At 42.7% G+C, this 21,033-nt stretch overlaps 1 protein-coding gene across 5 annotated transcripts in view; it reads left to right on the forward strand.

The window, feature by feature from the left end:
- The window catches only part of LOC133136548 (receptor-type tyrosine-protein phosphatase mu-like), a 191,817-nt gene that overhangs the window by 21,778 nt on the left and 149,006 nt on the right, over nucleotides 1-21,033 (forward strand). For all 5 annotated transcript variants that reach the window (XM_061254133.1, XM_061254134.1, XM_061254135.1 and 2 more), the window contains exon 2: nucleotides 16,203-16,325. In XM_061254133.1, coding sequence (XP_061110117.1) covers nucleotides 16,203-16,325 — 123 coding nt within the window. The remainder of the gene's footprint in view (nucleotides 1-16,202; nucleotides 16,326-21,033) is intronic.

Here is a 21,033-nt window from a genome sequence, read left to right on the forward strand (position 1 = left end):
GGGTAAAGTTGGTGCAGTGGGTAAAGGGGGTAAAGTTGGTGCAGTGGGTAAAGTGGGTAAAGTTGGTGCAGTGGGTAAAGGGGGTAAAGTAGGTGCAGTGGGTAAAGGGGGTAAAGGGGGTGCAGTGGGTAAAGTGGGTAAAGTTGGTGCAGTGGGTAAAGGGGGTAAAGTAGGTGCAGCAGCACAGGTAGGCTGTGGAGTTTGAGGGAGCATGGTGGCCGGGGAGTCACTCTGTTTCCCCAGCTGGGCTGTACAATGGGCTCTGCTCTGCTGTTGGAGCACAGTGCTGTGGGGGCTGGCAGGTGCAGGCGCTGTGTCTCCTGGGTGGGCCTGTCCACAGCTCTCCCTGCCTGCCGCGGGGCGTGTGTTTGCGCGCCGTGGAAGAGGGCAGGGCGGGTGGGCACGCTAACGTGTCAGAATGCCACACGGCTATAAAAAGCCCGGAATGGAATAGTCTGGGTAACCCTGTCTCTCTCCCCTAAGCTCCTCTCTGTGTTCCTGCCGTCAGAGCTTTGATGTGCAGCACACGTATGTAGCGGCCGGACCCTCGCGAGGAACGCCAGGCAGACTGCTCCCCCGCGGCCGCGCCCTGCGGATCGTGTTCCAGCGCGAGCCGCACGTGGCGTCCGGGGGCCGGGCGAGTTCGGGCAGGCGACGAAACACGCCCCAGATCACAGGCGTGACCGCCGGCATGCGGCCTACTGCTCATCCGTCACTCAGACCATTTCAGCAGTCAGTGCGATTGCGGAGGCTGAACGCAGGGAACACAGGCAGAGTTCAGCGATAGGGCGCTCTACCCTTTTTTCCATAAGCTCCGTAACGTCCCCTCCACCTGAACGGCGGTGGAACGCCTCTGTAATCCGCGGGCGGGGTCGCGCGGGGCCCGAGCGTGGGCCCTCTTCCTGCCGGAGCTGTCAGGTTTGATTGGGCTCCTCCGCGCACCAATCAGGATGCTCGTCGTGCTCTCCCCCCCGGGGACCACACTCCGAGCGCACATGTCACAAGCTGTTGTGCAGTCTCAGTCAGTCAGCTGTCAACTGTGACACCCTCAAAACGCCGCGGACGTGATGGCCACTAATTAGGGGAAGCCTTAATTAATGCTCAGGCCCTCTGAAATAATCTGATTATTTCCACTGGTGGTGTTTGTTTGACTAAATGGCAATTATGTAAGCACAAAGAGGTCGCTGAAATATGCTCGTGGACGTAATTAACAGCAAAGCAAAGCCGGTTTATAGCCTGCTCCGCTTGTCATGGGCAAGTTATGCAGAAGTCATATGGGAAGAGTGAAGTGGCAACAGATTAAATAAAATGAGAAAGAAAGGTGCTTATTTCATGACTTTGCTGAGATGCTGTGGTATATTGCCTCTCTTATTTTATTTTTTGCACACTGTGTGTGTGTGTATGTGCACACGTAAAAGGATAGTTAATTTTTTGAACTTCATGCTATTTCTTTTTTTGTGTTTACAATTGGACTGGACAGGTTTTGTGTTCAATGAAGGATATTTTTGATATCTACAGAAGGTTCTGATGACCTGCTGGCTTTAACATGCCAGCTATTCGGGGTTTCTCGATCTAAAGCAAGAAAATGCTTTTGGAAAAGCAAGAGGTTCCATGTATTATCCTATTATTCTTCAAAAAATGACATTTAATCCTTTATTGGAATGATTTCCTCTCTCTATTGTGTATGCAACCTGAGACCACTGCACTCAAGGAAAGAAGTGGTGTTATGTAAAATCCTATATTTATGTTTCTAATAACACACGCTATAAAATGAATGCGTTTATATGTACAGCCTCTGGAAACATAACATTGCTGTACAAGCTGTTTTGGGGTTACTAGAAGTGTATTTACTTGCTTTAGGCAATAAACCCCCAAATGCCATATCGCAGCCATTACCAATCTTGACTGCTCACCAGAACCTATATGATGAAGGATATCTATTTGTATCTAAGATATCCTTTGTCATGTGCGAAAACTTTGTGAACCAATAAAAATCTAAATGAACTGTCCCTTTAAGTATGAACAGTTCCTGGATATCTCAGTTAATGGCTCCTACCTCTATTTAAAATTGATGTTTTTTGAAATAAAGCAGAAATCATCACTCGTATCAATACTTTCACCGGCCTAAATACATGAAAGCCGCACTACAGCCAATGTAATTTTGTGGGGACGGTCATAAACCGGCCTGATTACTGTATGTATGTAGCTGAATGCCCCTGAATGCAGACGTGTACTAAGATTCCTTCATAGATTTAGTGTCCTTGGCAGATGTTGGGATACAGCTCATATCTTCATTGTGTCTTGAATGTTTCCACATTCAAGTCAACCCAAGTCAGCCCTGAGCAGTGCAAGTCAACCACCCACACCTGGTGGTAGGGAGTATGTGTGCTTGTGTGTGTGTGTCCATGTGGTGCTTCATGGAACCTGTATCATGGCCTGCATGTTTGCCTCTAGGGGCTGTCCTGATGACCCTTCTGTCCTGCATGTAACATTTTAGCTGAACGGCTTTTTCAATGTGCACCGCGTAATGGCTTTTTCAATGTGCACCATGTTTGTGGAAATGAGAGCCAGCAGAGAGAGATCGGGGGTACCCAGCGGTGATGTGGGCTCTGTGGAGTAGATAATACATTAACGAGCAGTTAATGTGGGAAAGGCCTGGAGACCATAGCCAGGTGAACGCTGCCTGGATCTGATGCTGTGGGGATAAACGTTATATAATGGTGATAGTGTATAATGGTCAGAGAACCAGGCTTGCGTATTTGTTTCTCAGGTGGGACACTGCCATTGTACTGTTCAGTAAGACATTAACGTGAGCTGCTTCGGTAAATGTCAAGCTTTGTAAGGGGATTGTTTGTAACCTGCCTAAGTTGCTCTAGATAAATGTTTGCTAAATGCCTAAAATGCAATGTAATGGAGTCTGGGACAGGACAGACATAAGCTAATTCGGTTTCCTTATTTTATTAGCAGTGCCTTGATGGGAAAGTGTTTCACATTGTAATATGTGGCCTTCTTGTAATATATGGCCCTACTTTCAGGAATACTGTGATATGTTTGTAGCAGAATGATCAGTGAACACAGTCAGTGTGTAATGAACAATTAAAAACATCAGACTCCAAACTACCGTATAGAAAATCAGAAAGTCACAGTCAGTAGTCTGTAAGGCTATAATACACGTTAGAACCAAATCCGCTGCAGAGACATTTTTAAAGGAAATTAATTGGATCGGCATTTATGATAAAGGTCTTCCTGATACTAAAATGTCATCCAAGTTTTTTTTTTGTTTTATTATCTATAAATTTTGTAAGCTTTTATATTCCACCAGAATTGGGGTGTGCGCCAGTATGTACTCTGTCAGTGACTGTGATCCTAAACCTAACTTGTGCAGATGTGCAGCATGGTTTAAATCTCTTTCTCATCTCGCTAATCCTGTGCAGTTCAGGTGTTAATCCAGCGATCGCTGTTTTTAATTCTTAGAAATACGTTCACACAAGCAAATGCTCCTTTCTGCAGGAATATGTTTAATATTAGAAATAATCCTAGCAAAGCTCTTGTTTGATCTCCTTTGAATAGGCTTTCCTGAATGGATCAACAATGGCTAATCTCTGTATTATTTAACTGAGGAAATATTGCAGGGAAGGTTTTATAAACTTCTAAGTGTTTCATGCAAACGCTTGTTTTTGCTTTGTGCTGAAATTCGATCGACTGTTATTATTTTCCTTCCCAGGTTGGTTTTTCTTTTTGTTCTCCTGTAATAAAAAGGAAAATCTCCTGGAAAAGTGGCAATTTACAAGATGAGATATACAAGCTCTTCAGCTGCACTCCCTTATACAGCAGTGCAGATTACCTGCATACAGCTTTCAGTATGTAAGATAATACAGGACATGGATTTACCCATAATTCAGTATAGCAGAAAACATTTGGAATTTGCAAGATTTATTTCACAGATACAGAAGGGATGAAATTCAGTTAGTGATGTAATAGCGGTCTACTTGTGTGGACAGTTTTAAACTGGGGTGGACAGTTATTTCTATAAAATCTGTCCTTTGGAAAGTAGGTCAAGAGCTATCTTACAGTAATTGAAATTAATAATGAAAAATGTTAACGTGGCCTGAGTGCACTAAGTGGTTTGTACATCCTTTTGTTTTGCAGGAAGTTGTTAAAGCCGCATTGCCTTATGACTTTGAAGTGTAATTCGATGTGATGTTCAGATTTATGCATCAGGCTTTACTCTTTGTAACACTGGAGCCCCACCTGAATTCACAGCGAATGTTTTATTGTCCCCAACCAGACAACATGGCTGTCTGAAAATAAGAATTGACATTTTTTTGTATTTTATATTGTACAGTATGCCAGAGTTAGTCTTTCCCCATGGACCCCTGTGTATACTGGCAAGGGATTCTGAAAAAACAAACACGATGTGTCTGTTTTCCAAAGTTTTGAGTTTGAGACAGTTTGAATACCTTTCTATGGTTGTGTACTATACATCCTAGTTGTTTCCTTTACGATTCCTTTGCAACTACACCTACAGAACATCAGCAGCAGAGATAACATATTGAGGAAGAAATACTAAAGTCAGGGTACTTCTTCCAGTTTAACAGGTTAAAACAGCGCATAGATGAAACCCACATGCAAAAATGATTTCTTATAGTAGTTCACATATCATGTACAATACTTAATTTACTAATTTATGAGTCTAGTATGGTATGTGGAAGAATGCATAACTAATGGTCTGGGTCTTGGATATCCTGACTGCTAATAGTATATTCCATTCAGGACAAGGTCAAATCAATGTCCACTAAAAGATCACTTCAAACTTTAGCAGGGTGCTATAGCATACTATCATAAACCCACTCAGCTGACTGTTATGTGAAAGCCCAGCTGAAGGGCTTAGCAGTGACCGGTCTGTGGACCTCCAGATCTCCTGTCATCACATCCGGAACACTGTCAGCATCTGCCTCCATCGTTAAAAAGGGGTTTGGGGTCCCCCCGGATCCTCAAAGACGGATGCATTAGAGCCAACCTCCAACCCCAAGCTTTTCCTGGTATTTTAGGCAGCGGATTTATGTGGGTCATCTGTGAGACAGAGGCTCCTGCGTTCGGAGAGGAAAGATTGAACAGAGCCCTACGAGAGCCCCCAGCAGGATTAAAAACTTCACCGCCACGCCTGACGGAGGAACTCAGAGATTGGCACTGACCCTTCGCCACAGGCCTGAGCTGTGATCCCAGGACCCCTCTTCACCCCTCTCCTCTCCAAAGACTTTTATTCCTCTTTCTCTGACATTGCATTACTGTACAATATGCATTTAGCAGACACTAATACAGAATTAATTACACATTGCATTACTGTACATATTGGCATTTAGCAGACACTAATACAGAATGACTTACACATTGCATTATTTGACATACAATCCAGTTATAATGATGAATATTTATTGAAGCGATTCGGCGATAAAGAACCGGTCCGTGTTAAACTGTACTGTTTTCCATCTCATGTGCCCAGATCAGTGTCCCTGGCTACATGCTGTCAGACATCTGTGGGTTTTTGTTTGCAAATTGCATTAAGTACAGGTAAAAACACCCTAAGCTTGTTTTGTAGGACACTGCTGTGTAGACCAAACCTGTGTTGGAAGATTCACGTGAATCTAGTCTGCCTAGGTTTTGCGACATACATGCAACTTCTCTCTTAATGATAGACTAACCTACCTTAATCGATAGGCTGTCAGCAAACGAAGGACTCATACAACTTCCCCTGTATCAGGCCTCAGTGCTCAAACTGGAATTATTCACTCTCTTCCAGGCGTGCTCCAGATTTAAAAAACAACAAAGCCCTGGAATCCTCTTGATTTTGTCCATGTTTTGCGAGATCAAACGCAATCATCTCTTCTGGAGAGGGAGCCTCGGCAGAGTTGATTTCTAGCGTCGCGACTTTCTTGTTTGAGTGTCTGAGTAGTTGGCACTCAGAGAATGTGGGGAAAAGGAGGGAAAATATCCGAGTACAGTTTGGAGAGAAGAGCTTTTTTTTATTTTTTATTCTCTTTCTGTCCTCTCCTTGTGGTTTGGGAAATTTCTTCTGGCATGTTGACTTTAGTTTGCTGGAATTGAGAGATGAGGGAAGTAAGATCTTCCACTCTGTGGTAGAGCTGTATGCTTACAGAGGGGAACTGGAGGGGGGGGTTACAGCAGTAGGGGGCTGGAGGAGGTTGGGTGTCTTCGACCCCGACCCCGACCCCTCGCACCCCCTGCTCCCCCCTCTCCACCCTACACGCACCCCCCCCCCCCCCCTCCCCAAGATTGATTTTACCTGTTCACTACGGGAGCACAAAGTTCAGTGTGTTTTGTAACGTAAGTCCTATATTCCCGGGCAGGCTGTGCCTCGCACTAAGAATTAATATGCTGTGGCTGTTTGCTAAAAGTAATTGAAGTTTGTGTTTTCTTATTAAGGTGTCTTTGAGTCCAGCCCCCGGGCTACAGTGTTCTTCGGTAGAGGGAAGCCATGATGAGACTGAAGCTAATCGGAGTTTCACGGCAGACTGAAGTAGGGCTACGATATCAGAAAGAGCTGTTGGAGTAACTCCCCAGCTCACACAGGCGGGACGGCTGTGCCCACATGCCGCATTTCAGCGTCTGATGTCAAAAGAGATGCAAAAAAGACAGGCTTAGAGGTATTTTATTAATGTTTATTCAGGAAAAGGTGATCAATTAAATTAGGAAGGGAAACATTAGTACTTCAAGTAGTGCTTGAAAATAACACAAAAAGAGTAGTGGATTTTCCACTGGCCAGTTATCCAATGTAAGCAATGTGTTTTTGCTGTTACTGCTACTAACATCTAGAGTCTGAATTTGAACAATAAATTGAAGAACCTGGGAAGAAGTGTAGATATAGACGTATATTTAAAACAAGGCCCTCCCTTAATATAAGGTGGGCTAATCGGTAAACTAAGTAGCTCTGAACAAATATTTATCACATGCTCTCTGCCCAATATAAACAAATGCAAGCAATGTAGTGTTATCACACTAAGCATGGTATATGCTTCAATATGCTGTCACCACATAATACCACCTAAATAATAATCAGCGTTGCTGTACAACCGGGAGGTGGGGGGTGGGGGGGAGGGGGGTACTTAAAGGTACTGTGGTGGGTCCCTGGACAGACCTGACATGCAATGGCTATATATTAATTTAGTAAAATATTCTAAAATATCGTTTTTAAGCGTCCGTACACATTGCATACCTAAGGCACATACCTGGGTGCTTGATGTAGTATTTACAGTATTTAATGAACAGGTCATCTACACAACATTTACACTGTCAGCATATCTATACCAAAACATACCCCTTACATAAACTGTCTACAGCTCTCTATCACTAAACAAAATACAATCACACTCAAAATTCAGCAAATACAAAGAAGCAAAATTCTGAATACCTGAACTCACTGTCATTAATTCATATATCAGGATACTTATTAACGCATGGTTGGCCAACCATGTATTCATGGCTGCTATTATACAATACCAGCCAGGCGACTGTACACACTAATATCTGCCTGTTCAGTAACAAAATGGCTGTGCAGTTTGTCACTACACGGCCACTACACAGTGTCCACACAGCAGCCTGTTCTGTGCTGTCAGATTTAACTGCCACCACGTGCTGCCGCACTCAGAGCTGACTTGCGGAGGACCTCTATCCGAGAGACTGAAGATGCATCTTGATTGCAGGGTGTCAGGTTGTAAAAATGGAGATGGATTTAGCATAATCATGAAGCGGAAGTTCTTTATGAGTCTGGCGAAAGATGCCACTGTGAAACAAAACATCTGCGGGCGGTCGTCTATCATCATTGAACACATTTAAAGGAGGATGACTGGCTGTCACGGCTCATGTCTCCTTAACTGTATTCAAGAGTGCATTACATCCCGCTCCGACGTCCCACGTATCTCCAGTAGTTTACACAGGAAATCTCATTTTTCCTGCATCGCTTCATCTGTGAGGACATCACTCATATTTGTTGGCAGGTTTATAGTTGCGGCTAACGCATGGTAAGTTCACAGAAAAGGTTTCTATCAGGTTCGTTTGAAAATGTTCATTCACGGACAGTCCTGCCATTATTTTCCTGTCACCATGTTTGTTTACGCGCTGTTGTGGTGTCTGTTTGCACTCAGGACATGCAGCCGAGCGGTGCGTTACGCCACTCTTTTTCTGGCACACTCCAGGCTGTTTCTGGTCTCTTTGGAGGGGAGATGAATCAGGCGGCCACCCTCCTTGCCCTTCTCTTGGGCGGGGGGAAAGGCTGGTGGTGTGTCGCTGGCCACTGTCACACTCTTAATCCCACAAAGCCACAGGACCGAGTTATATTTCCTATCGGCCACCTGAGAGATAGCTTAAACCCACACACCCTGCATTCTGGAATGATGAGAACGCATTCATATGCATTCAACAAGTCTATTTAAAATATCAAAAACATTTTTGTTCTAGCATTTATAATTTTAGCATGAGATCAAGTTTAATTTAGTCTGTTACTAAGTGTCAGGAAATAACCCCGGGGAAGGTGTTTGATCTGCACACGTCAAGTCACAGTAAGTAGGCTTTGGTTTTCCAATGTCAAAGACTTTCATTTCATTACAGAAAAGTCACAGGATACTTCAAGGCCCTTCAACCAGTTTCTTGGTGTAACAATGCTCCTTCAGTCAGCGAATATTGATTAATCAGAGGGCAGAGACATTCAGAGGGGTAGTTTTGGCTTAGGGACTTAATGGTAGTAATGTGCAGTTCGTAAATGGATATTGTGCTTGAGTTTTACTTCAGTGAATATTTAGTTTATAGGAATAAAATGCTAAACCTGACCTCTGTGACTAGACCTTGGTGGGTGCATCTGACAAGCGAGGGAAAAACAGGACACATTTCGGCTGTTCTGTCCAGACTTGTCATGGTGACTGTAGAGGATCCTATAGAACAGTTTTGAAGAAAGTGTGAAATTCAGCGGCGGTGTCGTAAATGTATCAAAAAGGCGATAGCGGGATAATCCCCACAGGAATCTCTTGTCTGGTTCTCATTTCCAGGCCCGACGCTCTCACTCGCCTGAGTGTTTGCAGTACGGCATATAGCTGCCAAACTGCTCGGCCGGCGAAACGGATTATCCGCGGAAGTCTTTCTCCAAACTTCTTTATTCCCACCACAGACAGCAACTGGCTGTGATTGGTAATGATATTGAGATTGACTGTTGAAATCCCTTCCCGAAAGTTCAAAGCCCTCGAGCAGACAGAGAGTGTACACGCGGCCCGCCACAGAGACAGGCCCTGGCAGGTTTGGCCGGTAGATAAGTGAAATAAGGTCGGCCGAAATGGCCCAGGGGTCCCAAATGGTTTTCAGCGGAGCGGTTTAAGCCCCACCTCACAGGGGCTGAGAGGAGATAGCAGACATTGGCTTTAAATTACCTGAGATTGCTTTGTGGCTTCTGTCCTGAGGGACAGGAGAAGACAAGGTGTTCATTAAAACAAGCGGCATCATCGATGGCCGATTGAACAGAAGGCGCACTTGTGGTTTCCAGGCCGGTGGAGAAGGGGTATGGTGGAAGGCTGGTAATTGCTGAATTGGCAGAGGGGTGAATTAGAGAGGAGGTCCGGTGACTATGATATCTACTGAACGGCCTATTACAGAGAAATGTGCTCGTGCTGTCATGACCAGTAGAGGATAGTTTTAGACAGGACGATGGAAGAGTGAATTCCAAAGGATACACTCTACAGTTGGGTGTTTTTGAATTGGACCCAGATTTGCTTCCTGTTTCAGAAGGGGTGCTATGTTTTGAGCCTTTCTTTGCATGACTTTGAGTCACCTTGGCTTGAATGTCTCTGCTTCTTCTGTTGTTCTCAGCATTTCAATGTTGGTCTTTCTTAACATAGTGTACAGTCATAGTGTTGGTCTTAACTAATGTTGTGTTCGGGTGGTCTTAGTGTTGGTGTTCACTAGGCTTGTCACGGTTTTAGGTAGGTACACTTCAGGTCATGCGAGGAGGTGTGTGATAGTCTGATGTGTCATAGGATTTGATTCTCAATGAAATTCAACTTCTTAAGTATGGCAGATAGTGGCGGCTGAAAATTGATGGCGAAGAAAACTTCTGCTTCAAATGATTATTGGCCTCAACCTGTTTTGAGCCATTTGCCTTGATTAACAGTACAGCAATTACCTTCATACATATGTAGAATACTGGCGTGCTTCACCTCTGCATGTGTGGGCACACTTGGTAAGAAAATGTAGTTCTGCGTTAAAAATGTGCATGTTGATGTTTGTGAGCAACTGTGGCATTATATTTCGAAATAGACGTTGCTGTTGAGTTTTTAGAATGTAAATTTCCGCTGCATTGATTAAAGGAGTGGCCCATAGTCGTCCATTATATCATCGTGAATCTAAGAAATTGTGATCTCAGCGAATGGATGGATAGATAGTACTCTGGGCAAGTGGAAACATACTTTAATTTCATTTCATTTCATTTCACTTTTCACGTAAATCACCCTAAAATGATGGAAAGAGCCTCTCAGATTACCTGCCAATGGATTATTCAGGTCATTGGAAAATGAATGTAAACTGGTTGAGATCTGTCTAAAGGCAATTTTGATACTGGTAATACCGGTATCAATGGTGTTAGGGAGGTAACAAAGTAATAGGCCTAATGCCATGACAACCCTGGAATTCACTGATGCTGTGTTTGGTTGTCTCAGTGATTCAGGATCCTATGGGCTTGAACCACCTTGGCTTTAGTTAACCAAAGCCAACAAGACATGAGACAGTACTACATGAATAGCAGGCAGGAATGCTTCATCGGAAACATTTTCCTGTATTTCATATTATATTTTGCCAGTGTGTAAGGAAAACATGAAAACATGAGAATCAAATTCTAATAATAATTACAAAAATGAATGTTAGCAAAATTCTCTTTTGGCCTGAATGCTGTTGCACTCACTATTGGTTTAATAGTGTTGGTACACTGCTGTTGCTGAGGTGAGATTAGTGTGTGGAAAGGTGAGATTAATGTGTCCATGCCAATTGCAGGATTCACAGGTTCAAGCCGTTCATTAAGTTAGCCTGCCCGGACACACGCATCTCACGCATGTATTTTTCACAAGTACAAACGTAACACAATGTCTGTCCTGCTGAAAGTTTACTTTTGTAAGCAGGTGCAATAACAAAGGGCCTTTCAAGTTTGACTTGAAAATCTTTAAGAGGAATTGGTTCCAGCATCTAGGTGGCGAGGGGGTGATATTGATCCTGGCCAAGGGCTTACGGTTGAAAAAGATGGATAGATTTCTTCTGAATGCTCACACAGCGTGTCAGAATATAAAGACTGCTGTGCATTCCCATACAGGTAACTGCAAGAAATGTGAAATAACATGTATGTTGTACAAGCTGCACCTCTGTATGTTATTTTTCTATTTTCTTTTATTGAAAGAAAAAGCATGATGTTTGAACGACTATTGATCACGTCGGCGATGGTGGGGGCTTGGACTTGGAAGACCTCCTTTTAGACCAATTTATGTGGAGTGAAATATCTGAGTGTCTCCCTGCCTTTTGTATTGGAATCAATTAAAGCTGCTGTCAACGCTGTTTAGATGTAGTGTTTACCACAGACTGGTATTGAAAAACTGCCTGAAGCAAAGGTGTGTGCTGTTATTATAGATTGGTTCAAGATTGTTTTATTGTGTGTCTTTCTCCACAAATAGGCTTAAACCTGACCCACCTGTGCTTTTAAGCATTTGAGTGCCACTGTCAAACCTTTTCGTTAAAATGCAGGGACCCAAAAGGTGGTTTTGCGCTACCAGTCTTGCGGTGGTCTCTCTCTTTTCATCAGGGGCACTGCCGCAGGAATCGCCAACCCTGGAGAAGTCTGCCGACTTATTGATCTCTAATCTTTGTCTGCTCGGTCAAAGAAAACAACACAAACCAAAGAAATATCAGCTGTAAGGGTCTGATCTCTCAGGCTAGTCTCAACTGCATGCTGTGTTCTCTCTGTACCAACAGCACTTTAGTCCATGTACTAGAGCAAGTGAACACAGTTCTGAGAAAACTGGAGCAATGGGCGGGGGTGGGGCAGGGGACTGGAGGGATATCTTTCAGCTGATTTTATCCATCTTATTTTGGTTATTGAGTAGGCTTGGTTTCTTAAAATATATTAGGAGCTGGTAGTAAATTCATTTACGAATTTTTGATGTGCAACTATGATATGGTTTAATTGAGCGACTGTTAGAGCAGGAAAGGAAAAGCATGCATATTTTAAACCCACAAGCTCTTCTCTGGAGAGTTTTTTTTGCTGAAACTGTAGGTCCTCGTTTTTCTTAATATCAGCAGGGGAATGTATGAACATAAAATCCTCCAAATATCCAAATCAAGAATAAACGTATGTTTACATTTCCCTCGTGGTGATGTAATCATGCAGCGCAGTAATCTTAACCCCGGGAGTTGCGAGAAATAACTCACGATTTCTGGATATGCTCGGCGTGACGCCCGTGACTGCGTCTGCTTGTGTAGATAACAGAACGGCGACTTAAACCTGTCACTTCGTTCATGGTAATTATTAAAATGAAACTAACAGAAGCGATTCCGATTAGCGAGGAAGAACAGCCCGTTGGAGTGCGTATCTTATTTAAACTCTTCCCCTCTCCTACGTCTCACTTCCCTAACACTACGGTTTCGTTAGGTTTAACGGAACAGGTTAGAGCAAAGCCGATTATATGAGCGCAAGATAAGATCTCAGGCGACTGCCGCCCGTAATGAATGAAGAATCCGCTGCACCAGTGAGCCGGAGTGAACCAGAGTGCGCCGCACGCTCCTTCCAGATGCAATCTATTTGAATATCAAACGCTAATAAAAAGCCACTTTATCCCGTCTAGATGAGGCGGGCCTATAACACCGAAGACATGACAGTGAGCGAGATAAGTCTCTATCCCCAGGACAGCAAACCCCCCGAGAGTCGTGATTGATTGATTTAAGCAGCGTATTCGCTAAGTTACTTCTGCAGCTGAAGTTGTGCTGTTGTGTTAAAAAAAAAGAGAGAGAGAAAAATACCATCTAAACCCCATGGAAACTGCGCTTGATATTAATCAGTTGTGTAAAAAGCAATTGTGTGTATGACGCATGCTGTGTGTCGTTTACTTCTCACCATGAATAAAATGGTTATTGAGGCGAACAATGTTTTTCGGATTGAGACCAACTAAAGCAGAAAAAGGCACAGTAATGACCTTTTCATTAAACTAATGTTACTCAAATGATGAATGAATTATTAATTAGGTGAGCATTGCATTTTTTAACTACCTGAAGTGTATGGATTTCCCTATTCTTGCATTCAAACTCTCACAAGCCTTGTTCAGTGCTGAGGTCTTGCTGGTTTTATGTAATGAGAAATTTCAGTTTTTGCTCATAAACAAGATAACAACAATATGTAAATGTGCAGCATTCAATAATGAAGTAAAAAATGATGAGCAGGATCGTGGTCTTAAAATAGAAGAGCTAACTCTGCAGTAGAAATTTCAAAAATTACATTTTATTATCATTCTTTTTCAACCAATTTCTGTCCCATAATTGCTTTTCCATGGTTTTCAGTCCATCTTATTGCTGCAGTGTCCTCTGGGAAGTTATGGACCAGGCAGATTGGTGCAGACTAAAGCAGACTGGTCTCTGAAGTGCATACTGCCTGTGGCCACTTCTGAGTCATGTACATCGTCTTCACATAGGCCCCACTGCCCACTGCACACACACTCCCACTGCACACACCCCCACTGCATATTCCCAACTGCATACTCTACTGCATATGCCCTTTTGCATACTCCCCACTGCATATTCCCGACTGCATACTCTACTGCATATGCCCTTGTGCATACTCCCCACTGCATATTCCCAACTGCATACTCTACTGCATATGCCCTCATGCATACTCTCCACTGCATATTCCCTTGTTCATACTCCCCACTGCATATGCCCTACTGCATACTCCCCACTGCATACACACCCCACTGTATATTCCCTACTGCATACTCTCCACTGCATATGCCCTACTGCATACTCCACACTGCATACACACCCCACTGCTTACTCTCCACTGCATATGCCCTATTGCATACTCCCTACTGCATATTCCCTATTGCATACTCCTTACTGCATATGCCCTTCTTGGTGAAAATGTTTCTGACTGAAAGGGCCTGTGTCTGGGTGCTTGGGGTCAGATCCTGTCGTGTATGGACTAGAGCTTTAGATGGACTCTCCACCTGAGACCCATCGATTCTTTTATTAAAATAAAAATAATGATAATAGAACTTTTTCATAAAGTTCTCACTTGATTAAAATACGAGCAAGTAAATTTGAAGTTATTTTAGCACAGCGGTGCTGCCTGAAATTAATCATTAGCAGTGAGGCTCATTGTTGTGTGTGCAGTTCGAGTACTTTTATAAGATTTGAGATCAGATTCTGGTGAAACAACAGAAATGTATCCTCTGGGTAGTAGACACAAATTGCATTGTGCTTTAAAATTTGCCCTCTCTTCAACTCATTTGAATTAGTGCACGTATTCCCAGGCGTAAAATGTGCAAACATCAGCTGCATTATTATCTCTGCCATTTATTATCCTTCTTTCTTTTTATGCACTCTGAGCTCCAGAATTCTCTTCACAAAAGTTCTGTACTGATGCTAGTTATATGGTAAGCACAAACATGTACCCAATTACTGCACAACACAATTCCCTTTAATTGTATGCTAAACTATAATGAAATGTGCTGCTCTGCCTGCGTTTTACGTATAGCTCCACACCTCACTGTGAAGTTCCTGCACAAGTCCAGTACTTACACATTTATATTTCTGAAATACGGCAGTCTAAAAAACAGTACGATTAAAAAAACTAATGCATTATATTACAGAGTTACCAACTTATTTGTAATACTATTATTGATGTAATGCATTAGCCCAGTGCAGGTTACATTTATCTGCAGGTTGACAGGCTAAGCCCTTCTGGGTAATAGAACCATTAGGCGGCTGACAGCTTGTTCATTTCGACTGGTCAAAGTCAGCTGAATGCGTGTCAGCTCCGGTCGTAGTGTGAATTGCCTGTGAGCATCCACTGACATGCGTTCCTACATTTCCTTGGCACACAATCAAGATTCCCTCGCAGAAATGACCGTGTAGCTTTCTGAGGTCTGGCTGTCATATCACGGGCAACGTTTCTGTAGGGCTGACCGCATTGTTGAGACAGCCATGCCAGGGACGGGGTATGTTATCTCTCTCACGCTGCAGGTGAGCAGACGGGTATCGCTACGCATGAAAGCACATTATTTACATTCATTTTGTAGGTTATTTCACAATGTATCTCCCAGGACAATTCACTGTCCCGTCAGTCAGCGGCTCTTAACTGTATGTTAAGAGTATAAGCCTTCCTTATATTTCATTATTTTGTAGAACTACCCAGAGAGATTCATTTCTGGTAGCAGAAAGTACAAGGATTGTACTTTTGGGTAGTGTTCAGGCCCCTCCATGTTTAACTTGAGAATCATGGGATAGATTTCTCGAAAGTAATTAAAAACCTAGAGACCATTAACTCCCTAAAATTTTTAAATATGCAACAAGAACACTACTGGCGCCTAATACAATCAGCCTCATTGTAAAAAAAACGGAAATAATAATTGCCATCTTGTACTTATTAGAAACCTGCTGGTGTGATTGAAGTGTGATTGAAGAAGTGCCGGCTGGAAACTGAGTGGAAGTTTTGCGTCAAAGTTTTGAATTAATCTGTTCCTCCTCTGTTTCCGAGCACAGGGCTTTTGTCATAATATCAGATGTTGAGAACTGGGAACGCAAAGAAAGATTAGGGGTGGATGTGTGCAGCATAGCACGGAGGGTTTACAATGAAAAGTGGGTTGGAAGGGAATTCAATTTATAGTTGATGGTGCAGTTGAGACCTAATGTGTTATGATGATGGAGTTTAGTCAGTTTGTACTTGTCACACTGACAGCGGATATACGCCTTGCTAGAGACAGTAATGAATGTGGTTCCATGTGTATTGTAATAATGGTTCAGAATCTCTTTCCCTTAAATGGCTCGCTTTGTGAAACAGATGGGTCTATGAATGCTGATGTAGGCTGCGGAGTGGTTTTTTGCATTTTGTACTTTTTTTTTACAGACATCGTTCAGAAATCTGCGACGGCATCATTTGTCTCTTTGTGTCGTAGGTGACTGTGACTTTGAGAACTCCTTCACGGCCTGTGGGTACAGCCAAAGCAAGGATGACGACATGGACTGGGAGCAGCTCAACACCATGGAGAAGCCCTCCACTGACCCCTGGATACCCACAGGTTTATTGCTTTTGTTTTAAGGAGGTGGGGAGTTCGGTGGCAATGAAAAACGTCTATTCTTCTGCTCAGTGTGTAAGAGGGCATGCTGAGTGTGTCACAGGTGTGAGCTCATATTCAGTGTGTAATGGTGCGTAATGTTCGTTATAATTTGGATTTTCCTGGGTCTCCATTGTCCAGGCCAACTCTCTCTTTACAACCTTCCAGGTGGACCATAATGTCAATGCGTGACTTCATGGGGTAATCAGTATCCATTAACGATGTGATACACTGAGTTCTCAGTGAGACGGCAAGCTTTCCGTCATTGGCTGTCAGCCCTCAGAAGTACAGCGTGTGCCGGTTGCCAGAACAGTGACATTTTACAGATTTTTTTAATTCAACAGCACACCCAAGATATTTCCAAAAGTTTATCATTTACATAAATGGTTTTTAAAAAGACATTAACTAGAACCTCACCCACACCAGTGATGTCACTCCTATGTAAAACCTTTGCTTGTGTTTGTAATTGTAAGCCTGTGTTTGCCAGCTGCATTTGCAGTCATATAATCCTCCTATGGGAAGCGACAACATCCCCTTTTGAGTCACCAAATGAGTTGTAGTCCACTGTGCTGACAAGTCTTTGTGTGTTGAGCAGTGAGTTAATCATGTCTTGGATTAAAATTAAGCAGCGTTTATGGTAACATAAGTTTCTCCATTCTGTCTACCCTTGTGCTGCTATAGACTGCGTAGCATAACAGCCGGGGAACCTGGCTTGCAACTCCAAAGTTGCTGTATTCTGTAGATGGAGCACTGCCATTGGACTTGAGTAAACTACTTAACTTCAATTACTTCTGTAAATATCCGCCTGTATAAATGGATTTTGTGTAAAATAATGCCAGCTGTGTAGGACCTTCAGGATGATGTGCTAAATCACTAAACTTCCTTTTGTCATGGGCTGGGTGGGGTGGCGGAAGGGGGCCTGGTACACAGCAGGCTTAAAGCAGTGAGCCTGGCAGAAACATTTCATTTGCCTGCAGGAAATTGATTCACACACTGTGTTCTTTCTGACCGGGGCACCCGCATAATTACTTTCCTCTCATTAGAAACCCTCAGAGTTATGGCCAGCGAAGTGTTGCTGTAGGTGCTTTCCAAAGGTTCAACTCTTCTCCTTTTCTTTTTAAAATCTAATCTTCCAATACACCACAGCTGAACCTAAAAGCCACCAAGAAGTGTTCTAACAGAAAATAAGACCCAGCAAAGATGTCAAAAGGTTCGATAGACCAGGCTTTTTAGAATCAGCTTTGTAAGGGCCATTCTGCTGATGTACAGGTGTGCCCTAAAATACGGTTTGTTTTCAAACAGCTTTTCCCAGAATTCTAAACTTAATTTTAGGTTCCAGTTTGACAGAATAGTTGATGATGACGGTGATGAAATTATCTTAGATGGGCTGGAAAAAATTTGCTGTTATCTGTGGGTTTTTGGATACCAATATTTGTCGTCTAATATTCATGTAGCATATTTGTTAGAAATAATAATTTCACACATTTATAATTTCTTTAAATTGATTTTTGTTTCATGTCAGTAGGAGGATTGTTTTTTTGTAAAAAAATTAATTGCCTCAGGGATTAAGGGGAAACAGTACAGTTGTTTTTATGTGTGTTTGAAGAAAAATAAATATTGTCAGCTGAAAAAACATAATTTTGTTACAGTATGGCAGATTATTCCAAGAAAGATCACTGTACGTTGCTTGATAATATTGGAATCTGAAGTCAAAATACTGATGTTTGATGTTGCGCTTTGTTAGCTGCATAAACATTGACAGGGTTTTAATTTTACTGTAATATAAGATATTTCATCTTCACTGGCTGTAATGCAAACATATATAAAAGCATCAGAATGACTTGAATGGCAAAACACTCTGGTCCTCTTTAATTAAATAAATCTTTCCATTGCCAGGGTATTGAAACCCATTAAAATGTTTTTTTCCAACTGCATTTTGTATCTCCCGTACAGTTTGTAGCCTTAATGTTCCATTGATCGCTTTCCATTTGATTAGACATGGAGAGATATTGCAGGTTTGCGCTGACAGCACCCAAGGAATTAGACTAATGGAAAAACACTTTTTCCCCACATTATAACAAAGGTAATGTTCCGCGCTAATGAATATTGTTTTCCTCTTAAATCTGACGCCTAATCACGCTGAGGCCAGTGTTGCCCATGGATTGTGGCTGCCCCCGGTGACAGAATCACAATTAATTAGGGAGAAATTGCTAATTTTAAGCGGTCTGCACCGGCAACGGAGAGAAATTACCTGCCAGAGTTGGAGGAGAGGTGTTTACTTTTCTCCGGAGTTGATTTATGTTGGTGCACACGGAGGGCGTCGGGGTTAAAGCGGGTTTGGCGGCAGGCGGTGACCCATCAGCTCGGACTGCCTGTGCAGCTTAATTCATCTCTCCAGGAGGACGTTTGTGCCTCGAGAGAGACATTTGCATGAAAATGTAATGCTACCTTCTCCCAGGGGGGCCGTGTTTCTCTGCAGGGAGCCCAGCGATTTCCCTCCAATAGCTCCGATCGGAGGCGCTTAGTCTTGTAACGTTGCCGGGTTTCTACCTCCTCTGACTCGGCAGTAACGATACAGTTGAGCGTTTTAAGTTGCCCTATACCGGCAACGGTAGGAATGAGAAAGGGCGTGGTTTGTTGGAAAGCCCACGTGAATGCACGCCGCGGGTACAGAATGCCTGACATTCCCCAGCACTTTAGGGAAAAGGCATCCCGGTTTGCCAGCAGGACTTGGCGGTTTTCCCCCCAGTGTTTCAGCTCTAAGTGCAGCAGCCATGGAATTTTCCATGATGGTATCCATGGCATCGGATATTACACCACTGTACTTATTTACTGTGCTGAGCCAAAACAAGAACATGTTCTTGAATATTATGTAGATATCAGCTCAACAGTGAGCCTGTCAGAGAATGTAAGGCGGGAAAAGAGAGTTTTGTGGATCACCAAATATGTCCATGACTTCTTGTTTAGATTGAATTTACATTGGAAATGGCTCTCAAACTTTAAAAAACATTATTAGCACCTTACATACCAGGGTGATTAGGGAATCTACAGTAAATGCTAGCATCACTTTGATATTCTCTATTAAATATCGTTAGCGCCACTTGCATTTGTCTGCTTAGCACATTGAAACAGGGACTAATTAAAGTGTAGGACGTGTGTTCTTGTACAAAATAATGCCCTTTTTAGAGTATTCCAACACCATTTCCACTTCCATTTAATATTGTAGCAAGAGGTATAATGACCAAAAAACGATATAATCATGTTCTAGTATTTTTTTAAAGATTGCAGAGGTTTATGAGTGTGTGCCTTGAAAGAGGGCAGTACTGTTTCTGACTGAGAAGAGGGAGCGATAGAGCTGTGCAGACTTAATAATCCCCCTTCACACATTAAGCTGACAAGTATCACTTTGCGTGAAAGGGAATAAGTTTAAAATGTGATTATTAGCATAAGGGAGCTCTTTCCCTATCCAGTTGATGTCTAGAGTGATTCATAGTGTTTAGAAAGTACTCTTGTATACCACAAAGGGGAAGAACGGGCTTCTTTGTGTGTGCAGATTTTTGCTGTCTTGTCGGAATTCTGTACACTGTAAGAACTGTATGCAGTTCTATTGATGTTCATCCGATGGAGCGTGTGTGAGTTTGACAAAGAAGGCTCGATAAAGGGATTGCAGTAATGCCGTGAAGATGGTGGGGTGGTGGTGTGATTGGCTGACCTTCACATTTTTGTTAGACTCATCCCTCATCTCACAAGTGCCGAAGGTACAGTACGGTATAATCCACACAGATTAGAGAATCCGTTCATGCTGTATGTGTAGCATCCACCCAACATGCTGCTGCAAAACATGAACAATATTTTGTGTTAAAGAAATTCTACTCAAAAAGAACATCTACTTTCAGAAGAGCATGTTACTGCACTAAGCCCGCTGTTTATGGATTGTCAATAAGCAATTGGGCAATTGGATGTGTTCCGTCAAACGTTTGGTAAACATATTGCTTTTATGACTATTCAGTCTAAACACGATTGTGCTGTGTCCCTGTTTTTGAGCAACACATTTAAATAAGTGTTACATTCTTCCATTTCTAAAACAACATGGGGAGTCTGGGGTTTGAAGAAATAAGGCACAAAACATGATCCAGACAGGAAAATGGCTTGTTTGTACTCATAACAGAAAGCTAAATTCAATGCACTGTGCAGTTAGACCTATGCAGTACTATAATCTAACTGTTTTGGAAGACAGGACAATTTTCACGATTCACAATTCTTTCGTAAGTACAATACTTTTATCAGTTATTCAGTGAAGGCATGCAGTAATTACTATTTCTCTGAGCATGAAAATTGTGCAGGCAAAAAATATATTCTCCCATTTTCCATATTAATTGCACAGCAGGGGGATGGAAAGCTAGCACCATGTTTGAGAGTTTCATTTTGCTAATGTGAAGAACACCAATGAAGAATGAGGTCAGAGATCAAACATAAGTGGATACAAGCGATTTGCTGTATTCCTGGAGAAGTTGGAATACATAGCATTAAGAGTTTCTCTGCAAAGTTTACTTGGTCCAAGCAGAATGATAGAGGCGATAAATGTATGGCTTTTCAACTGACAGAAAATAGCTATGTGCCTTCATACGCAACATAAATGCCATACCGGAAAGTCCAAATTGCTTCTCATAGC

Source organism: Conger conger, chromosome 9 (genome assembly GCF_963514075.1).
Source record: "Conger conger chromosome 9, fConCon1.1, whole genome shotgun sequence".
NCBI classification, from domain to species: Eukaryota; Metazoa; Chordata; class Actinopteri; order Anguilliformes; family Congridae; genus Conger; species Conger conger.